We start from the raw sequence: 25,585 nt of genomic DNA on the forward strand, positions 1-25,585 counted from the left end.
TAAGGATTTAAACAAATAAGCCTATAATCAACGATTTAATAAAGTTGTGATTTCTATATAACACCACCAACGAGATCAGAAAAATTAAAGTTTACTGCCGTTGTTTAGCTTTTTGCTGACAGAGCACATGCTACCGGTGTAAGGAACGCCCTGGTATGTGTGCTGCGTCGTGCGTAAATCCGGGGATACCCTCAGGAGAACCCGTGGGTTTTCAGTGACAATAAAACAGTACGTCACTACGAAATCCAGTCCGGGACAGGATTTATTGTTTGACGAGATAATGCATCAGATAAAATAAACGTTTATATTTTCAGCCATCTATCCTCTTTAATCTAAGTCCACGCAAAAGCGATGCACAACCGCGTTTTAATGGTAACTCAGCTTGACAGGTGTCGAACATAGTCGGCACCCTGCTATGTCACCATGTCAAACACCCGGGGGCAGCAACAGGCTGTGTAGCCCGTCAAATCAGTATTCTGTTTGATCTGAGCAGTTAATTCACGTCCAAACTGCACTTGCGCTTTTTGTTGTTTGACGCATCAGCATAGAGAGAAGGCGTGATCGGACTCTCGGGGATGAACATAAAGAGTTTGTATTCAGTGTGTAAATAGACCCGCCTCCGTACGAAAATAACCGCGGCGAACTGAACAGGAAACGTGTGCGCTTCACCTTCTGCTGCTCACCGATGCATGAATTGACAACAGGTTCCCCAAATCCACATCTACACCGCAATTCGCCGTCCACGTCCCTGCCGCTTCGTGTGAACTCAGAGGAGTAGTTAGGAAAAAAATAGACAGATGACCTCCTTTTACGACGAAAAAGATTTGGTGGAAGAGCTCAGTCGAGTCAGCTGCCCCGATGAGGATTTGCAGTTTGAGTACCTGTTTGAATATGAGCCGCCGTGCAGTGACTTTGCAGGGGGGCACCAAGGTTTGTCCGAGACTTTTCTTTTTGGCACTCTGAGTTGGCTTGCCTTTCTCTTTCTCTGCTGTGTTGACCACTAGCGAGGCCTTTAAAGTTGCTTAATGTGAATGAAATGAAAAATGAGGAAGTAAAGTTGACTTCGCAATGAGGATTCTGACGCCTCGCCATGTGAAAAAAAAAGAGTCAATATTTCAGCTGATAACTGTATACTTGAGCTAAAAATAACCTGTGTTGTTTTTGAAAAGAAACACGTCTTTGATTAAGATTCATTCATTCATTGAGTGATATTGGTAAAGAAAAACATGCGCTTTTCTTTAAAAACAAACATATGCCCGTTTCTCTTTCAAATGTGTGCATTGTAATAAATGTAAACATTTTGTTCCCTGCAGATGACTCCAACCTTGGACCCCCAAAAGTCCTCAGTCCTGAATCTGAGCAGGCTTACCCCTTGGAGGAGACCTCACCCTATGGTATCAAGTCGTGCAGCCCCGCCTACAGTGAGCACATCGAAGTTCTCACAGGATACGAGAACCAGGAAGCCAGAAACTACCTGGACAGTACCCGACCTGCAGCCTTGAGCCCTCGCATTGAAATCACCCCCTCACGTGAGCACTACAGTCATGGTCGGGACTCTCTGCAGAACCACCATCTAAACATTAGCCCCAGACCTACCCTTACTGTCCCGGGCCATGAAAACCTTGCCTACCGTGAGCCCCAGTGCCTGAGTCCTGCCAGCAGCAATTCCTCCACCAGCTGGCACTCTGAGAACTATTCTCCCTGGGCGTCACCTTGCGTCTCCCCAAGCAGTGCGCAGAACCCTGGAGATCTCTGCCCTCGATTGCAGAACATCCACACTGGCTCCCCTCGCACCTCCCCAGGCACCTCTCCTCACACCAGCCTAGGTGACGACGGCCTCGGACCCCGTTCTCCCTCACCAAGACCAGGCTCTCGCTCCACCTCCCCACAGGGAAAACGCACCTACGACATGTACAGAAACCCAGGATTAATCCCTGGGCACCGGTCCCGCAGTCCTTCCCCCAATAACGGCCATGAAGATCACAACATAGGCGCCCACTATACACACACCAGCCTTACTGATGCCATGAATGGTTTTGGCACCAATCATCCAAACCTGGTTCCCACTAAAATAGTGAAGACATCCAACCAGGTTTACACTCTGTATCCAGAGAATCATGGCGATGGGAACTACATGGTGTCCTGTGATCAGGACATAAAGACCAAACCTGCTGCAGAGCCTTTCTTTGTTATTCCTTCAGTCTGGCCCAAGCCTTTGGTTTCCAGCCTCTGCAGGTAAATTGGCCATGAAGTGAGGCTTCACTCCGATAAGCTCCCACTCTCCATGTGTGTTTATTTATGCAATAATTCTATAATTTTATGAATAATTAATATTTTGCAGCATCCCTGTGGCTTCTCTCCCACCGCTGGAATGGCCGATTCCTCGTCGCACCGACCAGTATGAACTGCACATTGATGTGCAGCCTAAACCACATCACAGAGCTCACTATGAAACAGAAGGAAGCAGGGGTGCAGTCAAAGCCCCCACGGGAGGACATCCTGTTGTGCAGGTATGGCCAAAAGCATCACTATAAAAAAATTAAGTAAAATTCTTAAGCCTATGATTTATTTTTAAGTACTAAATCAGTAAATATGAATAAATCTGTTTTTTACTTTGGTGAATAACCATATGAAGTCATGTTGTCAGGGTTATTCATAAAAGTGCACATTCATAGTTATTTCCATTCCCATATTTTGGGCTCTACTTCAGTAGTCTAATGATTCACAGCTAAACCTAATCCTTATTTTTCTTATACTGGTCTGCCAACTTTCTTCCGATTGGCTGGCCCTTGTAAACAGGAGGTTTGAACACGGGTGGAGATTCTGTGTTCACATACAGAGCTGTGTGCCTCAAATCGTTGTATTACAGGTGTCCGTTTAACTGACATCATACAGAACCAAGCACAGAAAAAAGTGCCTAGAACGGTTTCTAGAGCAGTCTGAATTCTGTTATCGTCCACCGCTGTGACAGTATACACAGCAGCAAAGTAAGGAATAAGGAAACTAGTAACAGTTCCGCTTTAAATTAGCCGTCCAGCTCGAGAGCCTCAGGCAACCCTGGTGGGAGGGCTTGCGTGTAATAGTATTTCCTACTCATTATACACTCGGCGGTAGTGGTGGTATTGTTGCCCGGGGTCATCTGTATGAAAATGAGTCTGTGTTAGTTATTGTGGCTACTGTCATGGCACCTCTCCATTTTTTTTCACTTTCTAAAACAAATTGAAATAGCTGCTGTAACCCCAGAAAAATGACGCATTGAAACCAGGGTGCACACTCAGGACAACCCTCGGGTCACTCATCAACTCTAACACTCAGATTTTTTTTTTCTTTTTAGTGTTAAAGCTTAAAATAGTCTGCAATAGTGCACCTTCGCCGTATGGTTTTAACCACATGTACATATTTGTTCTCATGCTGTTCTGACTTCCTCTTGCACTCTGTGTAAGAGGTTTTGACTGTGTGGTTCTTGCGTTAGCTGCGTTGAAGTATCGAAGCGTTCAGCCCCTATGTGTAGAAACTGAATACGGCCTGTGGTTATAATGATTGCAGACGAAAATGAAAAATACTAATATTTTAGTTTTTCTCTAGTCACAAAATAAGATTCAAATATCCACTTTAAAATTAGCCTTGACACAGTTACAGCTGGGGTCCATAAATAGATACAACTTCCTTTTCTTTGTGTTACTGTGGCAACATTTCACTGCTGTGTTTGTCTGTGACTGTGGGGACTTTGTGGAAATTAAGCTTCTAATGCTTCTTTTCCATTTTATGCCCATCCCCAAAGGCCTCACCCTGAGGTCAGTTCTGCCTGCTTTGCCGGCCAATCAGATGGTCAGGCCTGGCTAGCCACGGTTGCACTCCTTCACCTCCTCTTTCCCTTCCTCTGCCCTTCTTTCACTCTCTGTGTCCCCCCCTCCCTCCTTCTCTTCTTCTCTTTGCCTCTCTCTAAGCTTCTTGCCCTCCACTTTACTTTTCCTACACTGCGCTCTGTCATGACTCACGGGTCCTGCCAATGCCATGACGACTGGCCGGCTGCTCACATGGCCTTTTGAGTGTTTGCAGTCAGCTTCCTTCTGTTTGGAGGGGAGCATGCTCATTCATGTTGCCATAGCTTCTGTTCACACTGAGCAGCTGCTGTCAAGCCTGACAGTTGCATCCACTGAGATGATAATTTCTTCAAACAAGTTGATTTTTTTTTCCCTGACCGCAGTTAAACGGAGCTCTTTTGAATGGAAATTATGTTTCGAAACAACTTTAAATTAACTTTGCGTGTTGCAGGCTAATGGCAGAGGGACCCGAAGCCTTTTTTTTTTCCATTACCCACAATCCAATTCATGTTTGTGCTCTATGATAAAGGTTATGCACTACACAGTTTGCATAAAAACAGCATTTAGATGCAAGTTGATGCTTTGTGGTTTTTGCAGGTTTCCTTAGGAGGCAGTCACAGGTTAAAAGTAGCATCTTGGTCTTTTCATGTTCGCGGTTTAATCAATATGGTACTTGTCATTTCAGCTAAACTTTAAAAGATAGAATCCCCGCTTAATCCTTCATCCCATCGGAAAGAACAAGCACAAGGCCGTAGGATTTGAGCTCTCTGCTGGCTTCCGTTCAAGGCTGCAGAAAAAAGACTCATGTGTTTGCACGTGGGTCTGACACAGATTTGCCATCACTGGGGGGGGGGCAACAACATCTGGAAATGCAGAGTTAGAGAAAGCGGTTATGGAGAAGCACAACCAGTTAAACGTGACTGAAATATTTCCTTCGTACTGTATCTCTGCTTCCTTGCTTTCCAGAGGATGCTTTAAGTTAAAAAAAGAAAAGAAAATGACTGAGTGCTATTTCTTCGTTTACAGTTACATGGCTATAGAGGCAAGGAGCCTCTTGGCCTGCAGATTTTTATCGGTACAGCTGACGAGCGCATCCTCAAGCCTCATGCCTTTTACCAAGTCCACCGCATCACTGGCAAAACAGTTACGACCACCAGCTTCGAAAAGATTATCAACGGCACCAAAGTCCTCGAGATCCCGCTGGAGCCAAAGAACAACATGAAAGCAATGTGAGATAAGCATAGTGTCCACTTTTAAACCCCAGATCTGTCTTTTCGCAGTCTAATGTTTTAAATATTAAAGTTCTGAACATTTCGTTCTCGTCGCAGCATCGACTGTGCTGGGATCCTGAAGCTCAGGAACGCCGACATCGAGCTGAGGAAGGGCGAGACGGACGTCGGTCGGAAAAACACCAGAGTCCGACTTGTGTTTCGCGTGCACATACCTCAGCCCGGAGGACAGCATGTCTCTCTCCAGGTGGCCTCACATCCCATTGAGTGCTGTAAGTAGCTGCACACAATTACATTTAACAATATGTTTTATTTTTGCGTTATTGTAACTACTAATATCGTCCTGATAGACCATGAGCTTTTTGAATTTCAGCATGTGCACTTCCCATTGAGGTCAAACTGCTTTTCAAGAGTTAACAAAACTTCATACAAAACAAACATAAAAAAAAGAACCCACATTCAAATGAGTTTGGAGCTTGCCTGATAGTATGAAAGACCTCTTTATGCTACCAGGGCTTCCATCCAGTTGGTGAGCACAGCATGTGACAGTGTCTGTGTACCTGTTTGTATGTGCACAGTAGTAAAGTCTGTGTTTGGGTACATCAGCGAATGTGTACACAGTGTTATTAAAGCACCTGGTGTAATCAAAACTCAAACAAGAAGGGCCTTTATCTGGCTTTAATCAACACCCTGGTCAAGTGTTGCACCATCTGCTTGCAATATGCTCCTGCCATTGTAAAAAGTCATGATGCAGAATACAATATTATGTTGTAAGTATTTTTTTCCATCTGCTCGCGGATCACAGATAGGGAGAAACAACAGTTACTACCTCTTTTTTTTTTTTTTTTTAAAGGTGAATTTCTGAAAAATCATTGTATGTGAAAACCAATCGAGCGTAAAGCAGCGCACAGTAACACCTGTGCTGCATCTGTCAGGCGTATTGTTAAGCAGAGGGTCAGTGATGGGGTGTTTGAGGAGATGAGGCACCTGCTTGTGTCATCCTCTTTGTTCTACCCTTTTTCAGTGTAGTAGGTTGAACCGGCCGATTTAAAGGTCAGCGGCGTGTTTGTCAGTAGCTCAGTTCCCATCAGTAAATGTGGAGATTCAGCTGAACAGGAGATACGGCTGAACTGATGACAATAGGGCACCAGTGAGGAACTGTCTTGTTTTTTTTTTAAAAGATGAATAAATGAATACAAAGCTGATGGCTACGGGAATATTATCTGTTTCCCTTTAACATATACATATTACATAACATGTCCATTTCCAGTTAAGCAGGTGTATTTCTTTCCGCACGTTTGAGTATTGTATGCATTTTTGTATCGGCCTCATCTAAACGTTCAATTCGGTTCTCATATTTCAATCAACTGGAAATATTTGTCCGATTGAATGATTTGACTGCACAGCACATTTACAGATTTTAGAGGATGCATCATTCTTTTCGGTGTTAGTTTTATTTTGTTCTTTGTGTCTGTACGGTACTTGATTGTAAATGGGCTGAGACAGCAACAACTCCCCTTTGCTCTTGCAGGTTGTGATTTGACTGATTTTAAGCTTCGGCTGATTAAAACCGAAAGCACTGGGTGAGATTGTTGAATGACTCAGCATCAAATGTTTAGTGCCAAACACTGTCACTTCTTGGTAATGAGTTGTTTTGCATTTGTGAGAAATCAATAGTGAACTTTCAGATCATCTGTTACATGCTTTTTTTTTTTCCTTTTCTGCAGTATTGGGCTATGACAAAAAATTGGTTATGTAGTCTGTGATCTGTCAGAGCTGGGGAAAACTGCCAATACCTGCTGCATAGCGTCCAAGTAACAGCATAGAAAGCAAAGAAGTTCACAAAAACAAAGAAAAACAGAAAATCCACACACTGGAGAAAGTGACACCAGTAGAAAGGCAGTAAATGTTGCATGCCACCCTTTTGTGTGTCCCTGCAGCTCAGCGTTCAGCTCACGAGCTTCCCATGGTCGAGAAGCAGGACATGGACAGCTGCTCTGTTCTGGGTGGCCAGCAGATGATCCTGACTGGGCAGAACTTCAGCTCCGATTCCAAGGTCATTTTTATGGAGAAAACACAGGGTAAGCGGCATTCCAAAAACATGCTTTGCTTTCAAACCAAATCAGTGACTGAATTCATAAAATCTTTGTGGTGTCTGTCGATTTGTCAATTCCACTGTTGCACAACATTGTGTGACAGTAACAACACGACACGAACGACAACTAATGAGTCATAATTGGCCGTGTCTGTGCACGAGGTCATAGCTGTTACGTGTCTTCGCTTTCATTTAATAGATGAATCTGCGTGAATTATTTGCATGATCTGAAGGATAACGCTGCTGCCTGACTTCCTTTTGACCTTTTCTCCCTCACCTTCATGTCTTATCAGTCACACGGGCCTCTCGTTATTTGATCAATGGTGTCACATAAAAGTTTGTTTTATTTGTTGAAACAAATGGACGGAACAAAAGGATTTATTTTTAGCAGCGAGGAAGTGCAGTAATTTTTCTTGCCTTCTGACATTTTTACGCCAGACTGAAGCATTTGTACTATGATTGGGAGCTTTTATGGTTCTTGTCTTAGGTCAAAGGTCAGAAGTTCTGTTGTTCTGGGTTTCCCTTATTTTGATTAAATGGCATCAATGCTGTATTTTTAAATCTACAGGCTACCTAAAATAAAACTTGGACATGCACATCGCAGGTGCTTCCCCTCCTCTCCTCCTTCTTCTTCTTCTTTGGGGTTCCCTGCTGCTGTGTTATGAAACAACAGCAATGGATAGTAATACAGAGATGGAAAAAGAAATCTTACAAAGAGGGGTTGCCGATGTTTTGAAGAGTTTGTGTATGACACAAAGTTCTGGATCAGTGAGGCTGTGAAATCCCTCTGAATCCCTCAGCTGCTATTGGCTGGAGCTCCCCTGACTCCTGTGCTTGGACAGGGAAAGCTGTACGGAGAGAAGGAAAGCTTCTCTGTCCAAGTAAATTTTCTTTCTCTGTTTCCAGCTCCATTCCTTGCCCCCTTTCCCCCCCCTCCACATGCAATTATCTCCAAAAGTACACGCAGTCAGGGGTATCCCTTGGAGTAGAATTGCAACAAAATGCAAATAAATAGAAATGCCAAGAAAGCAGAAATGGTCACGTTTTGTAGCAGTGGAGAAAGTTGATCATAAAAAGAAAGCTAAGAAAAAAAGTTGTCAACATGTGTGGAATCCCCCCTTTTCTCCTGCTGACTCATTTTAGCCATGTGTTATTAATTCACAATCTGACAGAGGGTTTCCCAACTGCACTCCAAACAGAACTCGCTGCAGCACATGTCCTGTCATGTGTTGGGGCATGTGGAGTTTACGTTCGCAGGCACATGTTGTTTTCAACTTTTGCACATAAATGACAGCTGCATTTAAATCTAATGAAGTGTGAGATAACGTAAACCTTCACCGCCATAGATATAATCCAAGGTGTTTCACCTTGTTACGTTACTATTTAGTCGGCTCAGGACGTTCAAAAGTCACATGTCTTTCCGAACAATGGAAGGCTGTATGTGTGTTTGGGGTAAACCTACCGATCCTCTATTGTTGGGCGTGCGTTGTGGGGTAAGAGGAAGTGGTTTCAAAAGTGATATCATCTCCAAGCACAAAGATGCCTTTTCTGTCGACATGAACTGTAACTCAAATGGGACTCGTGGGGACATACAGTAGATTTGTCTAGTAATGCACGTCCCTACGTTTGAATTGGTGAAATAAAATAAGCAAAAATACACTTGAAAAAGAAAGAAAATTTATTTCTCAATCGTTTTAGTTTCACCGGTTTCCAAATTTGCACGTTGTCAAGTACATCTGGAAGCAATCGACCTCACTTACCCTGTAGAATTAATTACCACATGTTCTTAAGTGTAATTAGGTTTTCGCTTTCTCTTTCCTTCTTTCTAGATGGGCAGCAAATCTGGGAAATGGAAGCAACAGTGGATAAAGACAAAAGCCAACCTGTATGTATTAAACATGACACTTAAATTCTGGATATCTACCCTTTAGTTCAAATAAATGAATCACTTTCAGTACATAATAGAGCATTGTCTTGTAGAGTATGCTGTTTGTGGAGGTGCCGCCCTACCGGGATGCATCTGTCTGCCATCCTGTCAAAGTAAACTTCTACGTCATCAATGGCAAAAGAAAGCGCAGCCAGCCTCAGCATTTCACCTACACACCACTGGCATGTAAGAATGCTGCTCAGCCTCTTTTTGGTATGCTTTTTTCACATACTGCTTTTAAAGAATTATATTTAAATGATTTTCGTGGTATTGTTCACAGCCATCTTACTCATTTTTTCCCCTCCTCAGCTCCATCCATTAAGACGGAGCCTATAGATGAGTATGAAGCAGAGCGCATGGGCTTTGCCATGCCTCAAATCTTGGGCTTATCTCCTCATTCCTACTACCATAGCCCACGTGGCATTCTCCACCCAGACAATGGCCTGGTCTCTGGCATGGCTCCCTGCCAGCGCCTCAGCTCCAGCCTTCCAAACCAGGATGCACGTTTCCAGCAGCAGAGCCCGGCCATCGTGTACTCACGTGGAGGCAAGAGTCTGAGTGGCAGCCCTGCTATGTGGCAGACCGGAGGGATGATGCCTGACCCCCACAGATCGGTCCTGGTCCACACGGGCTCCCCGGCTCAGTCTGTGGGGCCAATCAATGCAGGTCAACACCCCTCTATCATCCAGTTCTCTCCCACCAACCACCACCTGATCCGAGCAGGTGAACCTCAACCCCTTACTGGGCCTCAACCTGACAACCAGCAGATCATATACTGCGATAGCTATTCCCCACAGGCAGCTGCCACCCATTCACCCACACCCCCCCAGGTAGCAGTAACCCACCCGCAGCACTACCCCACCGTGATTCAGCAGCAGAAAGGCAGAACTCCAGCTGGGACGGGGCAGATGGACGCTTCGGCAGATGGACAGAGACGAGTGACTGTCAAGGAAGAGAATTTGGACCAGGCCTACCTAGATGATGGTGAGTGTAAGTTAATGCTTTTATACTCAGTGTGAGTGGTCAATTGCAGCTTGTGTCTGAGTCTCCAGATTCAGGGCCAGACAACGTGATCGATAGGTGCAGTTCCGATTTGATAAGATCCACTAACAAAGATATGACTTTTCCCAAGAACAATTCAAGGATATTTACAGTATCTCCTTTTCACATATCCTGATCCAGTCTGTGTGCTATAGTATTCCTCTGAACAAAGCCAGCAGAACAAACTCGCACTGTTAAAACAATCCTTGCCGGGAGGTGCAGTTATGTTCCATTCAAGGTGGAAATAACAGGGATTGTGAGTCATATGTTTATACTTGTGCTTGTCAACCCCACTACCCTCTGACAAAATTAATGTCAGGCCACATCCAGCATCAGGCATGAGGTTATACCTCTTCCTTAGAATTTCTCCAAACCTCCAATCTTTTAAAATAAAACGAGCAGCTCTGAACGCGGTGCAGTATTTTTCTTACCTTTGGTTTTTGTCAGCCGGGTGGTTTTTAAAGTTAGACTTTGCTCGTCAATGCTCTGCTCCATTCAAAAATGCTCATTCTGCTGGTCGTAGGGGTTCATCTGGCACTGGCAAACATCAGGAAATGAGCTTTTTCATGCATTAAAGACAGGGCGAGAGGGAGAAAAAAGTGTCACTGTGCTGACCGCCCGGACATGTTGACACTGTTATGAAGTGAAAAACAACTTCCATGGCAACCATTGTCAAACAGTGGAACGTGCTGCCTGGGAGAACTGGGGAAAGCCTTTTTGTTTGTTATAGTTGGCCAGGATTTCTCCTTGGCCCTATGCCCCTCAATTCTGTCGGGGAGCCCACCAGAGGTTTAGGTTTTTTCCGACCACGGGATTCTGCCAATCTGGCACAAGAAATTCCTATTTGCAGCTGCTGTCCTCCAGAGATCCCGCCTGATCCCTGTAAGATAGCAGGAGGGTGGAGGGTAGTTCGCAGGAAAAGGGAAGGAGCTGTGTGTGTTTGCACATGTGCGTGCTTCAATGGAAAAAATGAAACGAAGAAAAAAGGCTAGCAATGGAATTTGTGTTTTTTGGATGGAACTTGCAGGATTTTCCTCCACAGTAAACAGCAACAGGGCTGTGAGCTGGTGAATTAACAAGGAGTTAGAGAAATGGTCAAACTGGGGCCCTCTTTCATCCTCCCATCATCAAAAGCTGATGACGGTCAGTCATTTTCCCCAGGTGCCCCTGCTTGAGTTTAACTTTAACCCTTTATCTCATGAAAACTACTTGCAGTTCCTGGGATTAAAAACTGTCTTTTATTAATCTGAGCGTCAAGTGATTTTACAATTTTCAATATGACAATGCCAGTTCTATAAGTTCACACCATTCCTGAATGTAAAAACCTTATTAACCTTATGTAGCATTTGTAGCTCAATTGCTCTGCCATTGTCTTATCACTCCCAACAGATGACATGCCACCTACGCATGCCATCATTGCTATTTAGTGAGAAAAAGAGGGGGGATTACCCAAGAGTCAAAACATTTTTAGGGGGTGAGAAGATAGGTGAGGCAGAAAAAATCCCTTCCAGTTTGAGTGGAAGGTTGTTGAAGTTTGATCCTGACCGCATAACACTCATTTATGTTAGGTAAAAAAGTGTTTTATAGCCCTAAGTGAGATTGTCAACATTACTCATCAAGCCATGTGTTAAAGTCTATAGTCATTTTTGAAAAAGAGGTGATGCCACATCCTGGTATCGTCACACTGTTGTGGTCCGTAACTGTCACATCTCAGAGGGACTTTAAAGTGTGTCAACTCCAGAGACGAGTGTTGAATGAAAACCCGCTATTTGTTCTCTTACAAAGTGTGGCTTCTAATTTCTCCCATGCAGAGGGCTTGAATTTTTATGCCCTTCGAAAAGTTCCCGTGCCCTCTGCTGGTATTCAGACGTGACCGTTCTTCTGTTGACTGGTATTTATTTACATTATCTAGTCAACTTGGTGAAAGATGCCTGTCAGAGCCTGCCTTGTCATGAACCGCAAAGGTCAAGAATCACCCCCATCAGTTACTACATATCATATAGTTTGTCAGAGCAAAAATAGAACAACTGGCACAGCGTACAAAGGCTGAAAGTGACAGATTTGGTGGGTGTGGAATAAAGCCTGGAGGCAGTGGAGCAGGTGAAATTGTTCCAGCAGGTAGAGATCAGCGCAGGAAAGATAAAGCACATAGCAACAGCCTGGTGGACGTGCATTAGTCTCAGCTCACTTACATCTCATTTGAAAGACTTAAAGACTCAATCGCGCCCTTCCAGATGCGATTATGCTACAATACAGCTTTAAAATCTGCAGTCTGCACTGTGTGTAATACGAATACGGTAATGCGAATTGTTTTTTGTTTTTTTTAAACCTGTCCAGTCCGACATTTTTAGCAAGCAGAATCATGGTCTGAATGCTTCGTTGTGCCAAACACATTTTCTTTGCCAAAAGGAGCACTATAGACTCTCTGTTTATTTATTTTATTTTATTATTTGCATTAATATCAGAGTGGGTATTATGCTGGAGCAGACATGGGGGGAAGGCCAGGTTGGCTAAAGTAAGGAGAAGGTGGTGGAGGAATAGAAAAAGAGGAAAAAGGGGTGGGGGCGACAAAAGTCTATTCAATTCAATTTTATTTATACAGTGCCAAATCATGGCCCTTTATATTGTAAGGTAGACCCTACAATAATACATACAGAGAAAAACCCAGCAATCATATGACCCCCTATGATCAGGCACTTTGGTGACAGTGGGAAGGAAAAACTCCCTTTTAACAGGTAGAAAGCTCCAGCAGAACCAGGCTCAGGGAGGGGCGGCTGCCGTGACTGGTTGGGGTGAGAGAAGGAAGACGGGACAAAAGACATGCTGTCTAGGATGAATCTAACAGACATGCTGGGTCTCCAACTGCTGCATCAGCACCTGAAAGACAAAACAACCTCTGTTTGTTTTGTCTTTCAGGTGCTGAAAATCTGCAGTCTGCACTGTGTGCAGTACGAATACAGCAAGGGAGTAATTTATTTTAATTCAAACTGCTCCTGAATGCTAATGTGCAACAAAATGTATTAAACCAAAAAGGATTTAACACCTATAAAAAATCTTCTTTTTTTTTTAACTTAAGGCTCAATCTGACAGTTGGACTCTCATAGGAACAGAAAATGAATTATGGAGAAAATGTCTTCATGCAAATCAGATTCAAATCGGTCCCTTCATGCCAGCGTCAAGAAAAATAACAATAACACTCGCGAGCAGGTTTTTTCACTGTGTGTGTGTGTGTGTGTGAGCTTTGGTTGAAAATGCAAGCTTGTCACTCTAAGTGCTGACACACCAGAACTGTAGTTAGAATAGCAGTTAGATGTCAGTCCGATCCCTCCACTTTCTCTTTTCAGTGGATGTGTTTTTAGCTTCAGTGTCATTGCAGTGAAATAAGAGCTTCATTTAAATAGATTCGGTCATATGAAAATATTAAAAATACTGTATGTCCAAACATGTACACTGTATGAACATGCAGATACTTGCAGATGCACAAACGCACACATTCCAGCTCACAACAGGCAACTGAGTCAGCTACTGTACAGAGTTTCCCCTTTCTCTCCCTCCCTTTCTCTCCCCTCTCTTCCCACCTTTGGTTGGTAAACAGTCCAGCTCATTGGTATAGAACTCAGGAGCCAGACACTCACCTATTGAACAGACTAGTCTGAGTGTTCCCTAGGCCTGCCTCAAATTGCCAGTGTGTGCCAACCCTTCATTCGAATCAGTAAAGCCCCACTGTATGTTGCTCCTCTGTGGCACTCTTGCTCCTTCTCTAAGCTGGTTTTATACTCAGGAAAAATCCTGTGGCACTGCTGGATAGATGAAAGTTTCTTTAAGGCATTGGGTGTCAGAGGGAATTCCACTACAGACTAAAATAAACAGGGAGGCCGATGTTGTGACGGCAGCAGAGCATCCAGTTTGGCTACTCCTGCAGTGCTGGAAGTCTCAGAAGCTGCTTTGGCTGAAAAAATGCACTCAGTGCTGAGCTGCTCTTTCACAAAGGAAGACAAGGGAGAGGCTGAGAGAAAGAAACAAAGACTGGGTTAAGGTTAAAGGTACTTTAAGTTTGAATTAGAATTATAGTTTGTATCCCCTAAAAACCACACAACACTCCACCAAAAACGAGTCAGAAAAACAAACCAAAAAACATAACACGACTCTTCCTAGCTTCTAATATATTTTGTGGTCTTCGGTTTGCTCTGTGCCTGCTCAGAAGTGCAGCTGTGTGGGTGAGATAATGTCAGACATTGTTTTACATGAGCTTAAATGTAGTCGCACCCTTAGCTTTGACACTATGTAAATTAAAGATGGAAATAGAACATACACAGTTGGGCTGAACTGAGTTAATCTATCTTTATCTAAAGCAAGATGGCAGTTTTTTTTCTAACAGTGGTTAGAAAATCAGATTTGAATATTTCATATTCGTAGGTGTGAAGTTACAGAGGCAGCTTAATATCTTAATATATATCAACTTTTTTGTATTCTTGTCAATGGATAATTATTACATATGTAGCCCAATGAGCATGAGCAAGTCATTTTCTGTAAGGTTAGAAAGAAGGCAACTTATGTTAACCTTGGGTTCCCACAACACAATAATAACTCAAATGTTTCATTCATAGATGACATTTTATTGGGTTCATGTATGATTTGCTGATTTCACAGACACTGAAATACCAACTTCAACAGTAACAGTAAATGGCATAAAAAAGTACATATTGCAACGTACTATTTTGTGTATTAGGAATAACAAGTCATGAAAATTATGACTTTTGTGCCATACACAAAAATGCAGATGTCTCACTATCTGGATCCTGCTGCTGTAGCACCGCACGAAGCTGCAGGTAGTTAATAAAATCAGAGGAAAGACTCCTACAAACAGCTGTAAGCCAAAAACTCGCTCAGAGCAGAAAAACCCAGCATGTTTTTTATTCGAGTGGCATGAAATTAAAGGTAAAAATGTGTGTGAAAGTTGGGTATCCTTATAAATGACACAAGTAAACATATTACTCCTTGTTTGGGTTCTTATAAAAAAAAATGACTGACAGCTTAGGTGACTGGTTAGCATGCTTTTATTCCCTAAACTAAGCTAATTGGCTCACGACTGTAGTGGGTTTCTTGTTTACCCTGTTAATAAGGAGGCATATTTCCTAAATAAAACATCTGACTAAGGTGTATTTAATGAGGAATACCAAGTCAAACAGAATCAGAAGCATCCTTTTAAAAAAGAATGAAAAAAACAAACTCTAGCAGAAAACTCTGCAAACCTGACAGACTGCTATACGAACTACGCTAGCTGGATAATCACATTTTAACGGTTCAATAAGCCAATACTAAAATGAAGGCTATTACCATGGTTACAGAATCACAGGCATAATATGCTCTGTAATGGCTTTGTCACAGGCAAGAAGCTTTTTTTGGTCCTCTTTGAAATACTTTTATTACTCATCCGTCCTAATGACTTCCCCGGGGCATAGTGGAAGCAGTGGCACCAGCCTATAATGTCTGAGAGCCAGAGTGTACACAGTAGGCTGCCAGATAAACACCACAGCTCAACACAGACGGCATGGCATTTGTGAAGCAGTGACATATTACACATAGTCATCATTCCTAGCTTCTTAACGCTGAACTACCTAAGCAGGCAGGAAGTTTAAGTAAGACTATACAGCAAGTAGTTACACTTCCTTGTCTCTACTATTTGGCTGTTTTACTCAGCAGATAAAAACAAAACTCCATGAACTCAAACCTGTGCTGCTGAGAGAGATAAACAACTGCACCTATTATGTGTGTATTTATTATTATTTCGAATGCAAGTTGTATGCCCCCCCACACACACAGTGCTCCTATTTTTAGAGCTGTGACACCATGAAAGTTTCCATTTCAACCCCCTTCCTCTGCTGTCGGTGTGTGTTTACACACACTTGTAATCGGCTGAGCAACAACCAGCAATTGCTTGCTACCTCTAGAGGTTACTCTATATAAATGCAGCATTTGTCTACCCTCCATCGACGCCCTTCACAGGATATCAGTCAGACTGTAAATGTTCTCACTGAGGAATATTTCCAATAGGAATGTTATCAATGTCACTGTTTTACGTTGTCAGGAAGGCATTGTTTTCTTATCATTTGGAAATTTCTTTGTGAAACTGATCGCGTCAGTGTCTGATATTGGCGTCTTTATTTCTCTTGCAGTGAATGAAATCATAAGAAAGGATCTGACGGGCGTTCAGGCCAGAGGTCAGACATAGAGGAGGGACTCCAGCAGGAAATGACAACATACCCTTACCCCCCCACCCCGCCGACAAACAAACAAACAGACAGACAGACATTAACGGGCAGTCCATCGAGGTGACGCATTTCCACTACCAATCAGACCTTCTCTTCCTTATTTTCGCTACCCATGGTGATAGAAATATGGCTGCTGTGTTTGTTTTGGATGTTTTCCTGCCATAAACATTTGGCAAACAGAAGATTTAATTTGACCCGTAATGTCTGCCATCAACACCCGACAGGTTTCCAACAGATAACACCACTGAGGAAAGGCAGAAAATTGTGCCTTACGTTGTTCATGATGTTTTTCAGGTGGAAACACTGTTTATAACCAAAGAGAAAAAACATAAAATGTTGAAGTCCACAAACAGCATAGCCATAATGTCCAGACAAGAAAGCCGCACCGGTTTGCCTTATCATAAAAGACGACATCAACAGGTTAATGTCGCGATGTAAAGTCATCACACGTACAACGTTCTTTGTTTTTTGGTCATTTTTTCCATCCTTTGTGCACAAAGTGCGTGTTTTGTCTTTTTGTATGTATTTTTTTACATGTAAAGATTGACCAAAGCTTACGTGTTGATCATCTCATTTTAAGTGCAGTTTTCTTGTGAAGCGCACACTGCTGCCTTAAGCATATACAAATGAACTGTTGTGACATCTCCTAATATGCACTGTTTTTCAGAATGGGATTTCAATGTTTATTATTATTATTTTTATATATTATTTGTGAATAATGCACCGTTTCCTATTCATATAGTATATATTCAATTATATCCAGGTGCCAAGATATCTTTATGGGGACGTGTGCTTCATTTTGAAATGATTTCCATGCACAATAGTTGAGGTTTTATTTCCCAATATTGCAGCTAACAATCTAACTTAAGTCTCACTCATGCAAACTAAAGTGAGATCATTTGATTTAATTTGATATTTTGTTCTTTTTTTAAAAATTGTAATAACAACTCAGCAACAAAATGTCCAAAGTTTAAACTGTGTATTGTTTTGTGAATAGCTGCATTTTGAATTTATCCACAATGGCCATCATTATGCTTGGAGCTAATTGCCTGTCTATTCAGAACTATTGTGCTTGCAGATGCAAAGAGCATAGAAATTATTTTCTGTAATTGCCATAAAACATAAGCACAAAATAGCTATACAGTCAGGATTACCAATGTGCTCATATATCTCGCCTTAAATAGAAAAGCACAAGTTTAAGTGTAATTCTGAGCGAACAGTAGTACATTAAATACAAAGTGCCAGTTATGTAACTCTAAAGCAGTAAAATTACATTAAAGTAAAATGTAGGCCTGAGTCGCAAGAGTTAGCACTTGATGTGGACCTATTTGATAGAAAATAACTATATTTTGTTATATTCGTAAAGCTAATATTGATCATTTAAGGATATTTCTCATTGAGCCAGTGCAGTACAAGTGCATCTGACATTTCTTGAATGTAATTTGTATGAAACACCTTTTTCCCCTTTTGTGTAAATAGTAAATAAAGCGTTAAGAGAAGTAATTTGTTGTCATATATCATTTTCTCTCTTTTTCTTTAGAATACACATATGTTGTCTTTGTTTTATTGCCATGTATCTGTAATCTGAAGGGATTTACATTAACCTTACCTATAGTAGTTTTATAGTATATTTTTGTCTGTCTTATTATTTTACATCCTATGGTAATGGAAATGTTATTAATACTGTCTTATTCAATTTTCTATGATGAGAATTGTCATCAATCTGTTTGAGCCTTTGTGCCTCTAAAAAATTTAAATTAAATAATAAAAAAAACCTATTGATGCCATTTTTGTATTCCTGAATGAAGCAATAAATAATCCCGCCACACATTATGATGGTGTTTGTTTAAATGTGTCACTTTTCCTATTAATGGAGTGAATGAATAATTTAACATGCATTTAGATTCTGATCAACCTTAAATATTCTGGGCATATAAGCTAAAACGGTCTCTTCATTTTCGAGAGGAAAATTGTAAATTAATAGACCCAAAGAAGACAGTGACTCATCAACTACTCCCTTCCTGTACTGCGCCAGGGACAGATGTAGTCCTATTCATCGGAGACTCTGTATGTTTGCTAATAGCTTATACGGAATGAAAATATCCAGAACTCGACCCTTTGAATGTCATGCGGTATTTACACGGGCACACGTGAGGGAGGACAGTACACACACAGTTTTGAATCCTCCTTCAAATAACAAATAACAACAAGAAGGGGACTCACATGCTACCCCGAGGCTGCAGTTTCTATGGAGATAGCTTGTTTGGTGTTCGGCCCTTTTTCGGGAATAGGGCTGTGTGAATGAACCTTGTGTTCAGGAAGTCTCTGGATATGACATCATCATGGGTGAAAAAGAAGCACGTGGGCTTCTCTGCATGAGGCGTCTGCGGCCCACTCGCGCACAGATATGCCTGGATGACTAATGTGCCCTTTAGCACTCTATGGTGTAATGAGTTTGGAGTGCATACAGATTAACTATGTGAAATCGGTTAAGAATGAAATACATGATGAGCATGGCATTTCATTCAGCTCATTTTTGTGTTATTTCCAAAAAAAAAAAAAAGCGCTCTGAGATCATCCTCACAAAAAGGCCATCAAGCTCAACTGAGCACAAAATTTATATTTTGTTAACTGCAAATGAAACGCCACACTTAAATCCAGATTTAAAACATGCCCAAGTCACAACTGGCTAATTACTTCATTAGCCGGCCGTTTAGGTGCATTGATATGGCTTTAAAATATGAGTAAATATGGCAGTGGAAGCTGCTGAGCAACAGTTGTGTGGAATAAAGGTAGCTTTATCCTCTTGCAGACACTTTGAAGACTCATTTTTTCAGACATGAGTCAGTGTCCTGGGCTTCAGGTGAGTAACTGCTCCTCGTAGTATTGGGTTTAGTGGGTGAAAAACTTTAAATGCTATAAAAAATAAAGACCATAATTAGACATGATCCATTTTGGCAATATTATGGTTTTATTTAAATTAAATATGCTTTTGATTATGTCCATTTAGCAGAACTTAAAATGACCAACTTTTAATCATAATCTCACTTTGACTCAGGTGAAACACAGATTGGGAAATGACCTTAAAAAAGATTAAATCTGGTATAAATATCGCGTATCCCAGCTAAAAATGATGAAACATAACATGCACAATTTATAGCTTGTATTACAGTGACAGCTAGTGAGACCAGAGAAAACTAAAAGTAAATGGTGAGCTCTGCTGATGTCCTGCAGAGGGAGACAAGAACTTGTGAATGGAGCTCTGAAACAGGAGGGGCTGTTTGACAGCTCTCCACTGGAATCAAGAGACAGTTACTGAGGTACAGAACACAAGTACACTGTATTTGGAATAATGGGAATACTTCAACAGCGTGCTTTCTATTTTTTCAACCACTGAACTGGCAAATTCACTCACTTCAGAATTGAATTTAACGGGGCACACATGAGCAGCTCACAAAAGCTTCTTTGACAAAGCAGCTGCATGCTTAATTTAGCCTTTTAAATACATTTTATGATGTTATACCGTTCTGAAACCATTTTTGGCACCTAAACAGTAGATGCCGCAAATGCAGCTTATGAAATACAAATGCAAGTCTGAATCACATTGCTCTAAAAGGGGTTCAGTTTCCCTTGGATGAACAAAAAAGACTGAAAATTACATAAAAGAGCTGATGGGCAAAAATAGATTTGACAAACAGGAAAGAGCCTCTTTATGGTTAGCTAGAAGTGCACAGTTACAGATGTGTTTGGCATGGGAAATATACACAGCGGATGTCACTTTGTAATCATAACATAAGCCTAAATCATCAGTGTTTCAAGGACTCTCAGTGATAGGTTAGTAAGAGATGTGTGTGCTGTGCAGACTGTAAAACATGCAGAAATGTAAGATGTATTGAGATCTACATTAGAAAATGAGCTGATCGTTGAGCACACTGCAATAACTAATTTAATACGTTAAAAACGTTAACAAATCTCTGCCTGGACAGTAAACTCCAGAGAATGGAGAATGAGAAGAAATACAATTAACGTGATTATTTATCTTCCTGCATAAACCGTATCAAACTGATTCAGAATAGTTGTGTTAGCTTAAAAAAATTAAGAGTCAGTGGCTGTTACATCAGGATACAAATCATGAACAAGACAAAAAATTAAGTCTTCCAACTAATTTACATGTATCTAACTCCTAAGTACAGTTCTGTCTATATATTTTTGCACATTTGTTGTATTCTTGCTCCTGTGTACCATCAACGTGTTTTAAATATAGCAATTAAGATATTATTGAAGTGTAGTCTTTCAGCTTTACATCAAAAGTCTTAACAAAGTCTATCTTAGGAATTATGGCCATTTTTATACATATCTGCCCATTTTCAGAGGCTCAAAAATAATTAGACAACTGACCAACAAGCAGTTTTATGGGCAGGTGAGGCCTGCTTCCTTGTTGTTTTTCTTTTATGCAGCAAAAGATCTAGAGAAAAGATCTAAATGCAGTTTCAAGTGTTGAAACTGCATTTAGACATGTCAGTGTTAGTGGGTGTGGGTGTGGGGGATCAGAGAGACAGCAAAAACCTTATGAGTGGCCAAATCAATAATCTGGTGCATTTATTAAAAGAAGGAACGCACTATTTAGCTCAATAACAAGCCAACAGTTAATGCAATGCATTAACTGTCTATGAATTGAACCTGAAAGTTTTTCACTTCAATCACATCTCCATTGTTTTATTTAAAATCCACTGTAGTGATGTACCAAGGCAAAACCTCTAAAAACTGGCCATTCTCCAAAAATGTATGGACCTAACTGTAAAAAAAACAGCATGACATATATTGTATGTGTCTGTATGTAACTTGTATATGCTATATTCTATTAGATTATTCTCCACCTATGTGACAACTCAACTGAGCGTCCATGGCTATAGTGCATAAATGTCAAAGGGAATACTTGCAGGGGCAGAAACCAGTCAGGTGAGGGCCACGACCTGAGTGTGTACACTTGTTTTCAAGAGTCATTAAAAGTTGAACGCCTGTGGAACTTGTTAAATGTCTAAGTGTTTTTAAAGTTATGTAGTGACAGTAAGATGGGGTGAGTGCTGAGCACCTCAGTTTTGGAAGTCTTGAAGAATTGTTGGAAACTGTGGAGTTGACTACGGTGAGAAGCGCTCACAATGAAACTCTACATACAAATAACTGTTAGTAATTTATAAAAATGCACAGAGCAAACTGTTGATGTAATTTAATAATATAATAATATTAAACTTAACCCCTAGAGGTTACTTGCTCTTGTTCGATGTGCTTCAAATTGTTATTTGACGCCAACCAATAAATTAAGAATACAAATTTGTTATAAGATGAACAGTGAAAGGGGATGTTATTTTTAAATGCCAAACAGTGATACAGTTAAATGCTTTGCTTTGTTTTAGGTGCGACTGGTTTGGTTACTGGGAGTCCACTCAGTTACAGGGTTGGTTTTTGGCTAGCATTGTTCTTTTCAAAGGTAAAATACCATCAGTGTTCCACCAGTGGGCGGCTGGCTTCCTGGCTGTGGTACAACTGTCTGTCCTCTCCTCTGTAGTCTCTTTTAGACTTTTAGTGTTTGTTCTCTGGAGCTGACTTGACAAACAGAAGGTTTATATTCTGCATTACTCATCAAGCAATTTGATACCTTATTTGATACCTCGATGTATTACCTAACATCCTCAAATTATATTTTGCAAAACACCTTCAATACATTAATGTGAAAATCCTGAAAGAACTGTATAATGCCTCAGGCTGCGTATCCTTGCATTCAAGGCAAATGAAACAAAATAAATGCTTTCTCAGTTGTGCAGATCAAGGCCAAAAACATCCACAGGCGGACTTTAATAGTCTATTAGACTTTATGTTTTGTCATCACTGGACAAAAGAAATCAATAATAACCTTTCAGCACAGTGTAATTTAAGTGCTCTGAGAGGGAAGTAGACTGGCGCACCTCCTTGAGGCTTTGTTTTCATGCTTGTAGCCTGTGAGGGACACAGATCTTATACACTTGATCAGAGAAATCAGATCAGGAAAGCAGATTAAAATAGTAAAAAGAGCAAAGCAGTTCATGCACAGAAAAGGCTATGGTGGTGCAATGGGTTTAGTGCAGAGGAATTTCACCAGGGAGAGCAGAGTTTCAACCCTGTGAAGCTGTGAATTCAGGGTTGGCTTTCTGATTCCATAAGAAGCAGGTGCGTTTGCCTGTGGTCATGTCATTAGTGGGGCTTACAAGAAAGAGGGATGAGCTTCGGCAAGGGTCTGTCTCCTTTTTAGATTTTGGGTGTTTGTTAGTTTTTTGCCCCACTAGATCTATATATATATATATATATATATATATATATATATAGCAGCTGGATAGCTGATCTTATATATATATGCTATACAATGAGCTACATCCCCACATAAATTTTTAGTGCCAAATGATAAATGTCTGGATGCAGAGCACATTTTAATTTACACCTACAGCAACAAGACAAAGGCAGTGAATGTGGAGAGCAAAACAAACTGTTCTAATGGTTCATTATCTATTATCACCAGGTGGCGAAATCCCACTCTTGCTCCTAGGTTAACAGTGACATCAGCTCTGAAGTGGTCCAGAGGCTCATTAAATCAGAGGAAACAGACTCCTCTGGTAAATACAGCTGCCGCCCACCACCAGCACAAGCATCGCACTGATATATAGTTCATTTCTATAGTTCCTTCCACAGGAAGCAGTGTTAAAGGTCCTGTGTTTACATAATGATTTCTTCATACTGTAGTCCTTAGGGGACTAATCGGGAGGATAACCACTGAATATATACATATGTGGATTTATGTAAAAGGCACTATTTTGAAACCGTGCTTAGTGACATCTCATCTGTTGTATGTCGAAGGCAAATATTTTCCTGAAGAAATAATAATAATACACTCAAAACACACTCAGCTGCAATCAATCGTTCCATTGTTATGATCGGTGTTTGCTTTGTTCTTTTCCTTCGTGTGCCGCCTTCTTTGCGTTGCCATTTCCTGTTTTTCACACCGACTTCCAGCATCTGTCAGTAGGTGTGTTTGTTTTTTTCAGTTACAGGTGGGCATACATGTGGGTGCAGGGTTGGTGGTCAGCTAGTTTTGCGAGCTTATGATAGACTTAGCCTTTGTTTGAAATACACAACATTGTATTGTTAATGAAGTCTATGAGGAATTGAATCCCTTTCTTTAATCATAAGGCTGATTGTAATACTTTCAAAACAATGCGACTGGAGAGATTGCTGTAATATTTTGGATATTAAAGATAATAAAATCATGAAAGTAATTCTGGTAAAAGCTTCATATTTGTGATTTAAATTGAATTATTCAGTACTGTGCAACTTTGAGCTGTGCATTTATACCATCACTATATTTGATGTTTTGAAACCTCACATGACAGGTGGATCTGAATGAGCAACCATGGGACACTGCAGACTCATATGGTAGCATCACATCACAAACTCGGTCGAAACTTAACCTTACCATGCTTTATTTTTCTTTTTTACTCTAACTTGGACCATCATTTTAAAAAAAAACATGGTGGATTGATTCAATAAGAAGTAACGACCAATTGAGACCAGGAAAAGGTTCACTAAGCTCATAGATGAAGGCAGCCAAAGAGGTTTCCCACAGACTTCCCTGCAATCTCTGCAGTTGTTTTTGCAATCTCAGGAGTCGCCCCCTGCTGGCTATTAAGAACACTACACATTTAAGATGCTTCCACAGTGAATGAAATGGATATTTCCATTCACAGATATATTTAGTTGTGTTTAATGCTAATTATGTCTCTTGAACAATCTTGCTGATCTGAGCTGAACTTCTAAATGTAATTATTACTTTTTCAGTGTTGTTATCTAAGACCTAGCATTGTTGTAGACTGTTCTCACTGGCTTTCATTGAAAACGGACATAACAGTAAGAATTTTCATACTGAACATTTTACCCTTGACATGATATTGACATGATGGAATTTCTGCAATAATTCTGTATCTTTACTACATTCTTGCTGCAAATATAGAATAAATGTGACTTTTCCTGCAGTGTTACAGGTGTCATTTGAGGGTTACGTGACATTTACATAAGTATTTCTGCATTTATTCTTGTGGCAGAGGAGTGGGTGACTTCTGGAGCACACAATAGCTAATTTAATTTCCCCTTCTTGATTTTTCTAACCCACAGTTATGCTTAAAGTCATCAGCCCATGCTACTCTGAAGCTACAAACTACAGTAAGCCTTTGTGGTGCTATGGCTGATAATGCTGTAAGACTAGTAGATCTTATCTATGACTGTTTCCTCCACTTTTCAAATTATTTCTGGTTATCACAGAAGCAGTAAGAACTTGATGGTGTGAAGATGTTCACCCACAATGGTGCTTTTTCCTTCTTTTTTTCTTTTTTGCACTTGTTCCTGTCTAGTTGTTGTCATAGAGAGTGTTTCAGTGAAGTGCTACCAGTAAGTCAAGACCTCTGTTATGATGGACTCTCACATTTCACATGCACTCACTGCGTGGACGCCTCAGGAGAATAAAAATGGCATCAGGAGTTTTATCTCGGGAATCATCATTTAAATGTGCAGTTTTCTAGAGTGAAGCAGGGGAGATATGCCCTGCAAAATCTGGAAAACGTGTATTTGTCCCTCTCAGTAAAAACATGAAAGCAGCAGAAGACATATATTTGTGCTATTAAAGCTTATAAAAATAAACACATATCCACAATAAATTGACACAGAAAAAAATAAAAATAAATAGTCTGTATTCCAGTCCTGCACTCAAGAATACAACTAAAATTGCCAGAACATCATTTATTTTGTTTTGTATGATTATATGATTAAGACTTACAGTCAGTAACTTAGACCACTGATTCATTCCAAATGTACTTATTGTGTTTACAGTAAGTTATGGTAATAAGCTGAATGATAATTTTCCCAGCAACTTGGATAAACACAGACCTTTAGCATTCAGTTGTATGTCAACACAATTCCAAAGAGGAAAGACATCAGCAACCATCTTAGAGAAGCGACTATTGCTGCCCATCCATCTGGGAAGGGTTATAAACATTTTCAAACAATTTGAGGTCCATTATTATGCACTGAGAAAGATTATTCACGAGTGAAAAATACTGAAGATGATCTTCCCAGTATGTCCTGGCAAATTTGCCTCAAGGTCAGACCATGTAATGTTC

General features: G+C 40.9%; 1 protein-coding gene across 5 annotated transcripts; it reads left to right on the forward strand.

Moving 5' to 3' along the window:
* Positions 1 to 261: 261 nt before the first annotated feature.
* Positions 262 to 19,282, forward strand: nfatc2a (nuclear factor of activated T cells 2a). Of its 5 annotated transcripts, none has more exons than XM_080898194.1 (10): positions 262 to 930; positions 1,314 to 2,235; positions 2,342 to 2,510; positions 4,851 to 5,053; positions 5,153 to 5,325; positions 6,994 to 7,134; positions 8,978 to 9,033; positions 9,129 to 9,288; positions 9,385 to 10,065; positions 19,201 to 19,282. In XM_080898194.1, exons 1-10 carry the CDS (start codon positions 798 to 800, stop codon positions 19,257 to 19,259), a joined length of 2,697 nt encoding a protein of 898 aa, XP_080754320.1. In that variant the 5' UTR covers positions 262 to 797; the 3' UTR covers positions 19,260 to 19,282. The 5 variants fall into 5 exon arrangements, with proteins under 5 accessions (XP_080754320.1, XP_080754321.1, XP_080754322.1 ...); XM_080898195.1 differs by lacking the exon at positions 19,201 to 19,282 and adding an exon at positions 16,293 to 18,206; XM_080898196.1 differs by lacking the exon at positions 19,201 to 19,282 and adding an exon at positions 16,293 to 18,206 and having other exon boundaries at positions 9,385 to 10,059.
* The last annotated feature ends 6,303 nt before the right edge of the window (positions 19,283 to 25,585 follow it).

Source organism: Rhamphochromis sp. 'chilingali', assembly GCF_963969265.1.
Source record: "Rhamphochromis sp. 'chilingali' genome assembly, chromosome: 12".
NCBI classification, from domain to species: Eukaryota; Metazoa; Chordata; class Actinopteri; order Cichliformes; family Cichlidae; genus Rhamphochromis; species Rhamphochromis sp. 'chilingali'.

Excerpts from the sequence above, each read along its gene's own strand:
- nfatc2a (XM_080898194.1), top strand. The coding sequence starts at position 798 with ATGACCTCCTTTTACGACGAAAAAGATTTGGTGGAAGAGCTCAGTCGA. Across the intron at positions 5,326-6,993 it reads CTCACATCCCATTGAGTGCT|CTCAGCGTTCAGCTCACGAG; the intron begins GTAAGTAGCTGC and ends GTGTCCCTGCAG. Across the intron at positions 7,135-8,977 it reads TTTTATGGAGAAAACACAGG|ATGGGCAGCAAATCTGGGAA; the intron begins GTAAGCGGCATT and ends CCTTCTTTCTAG.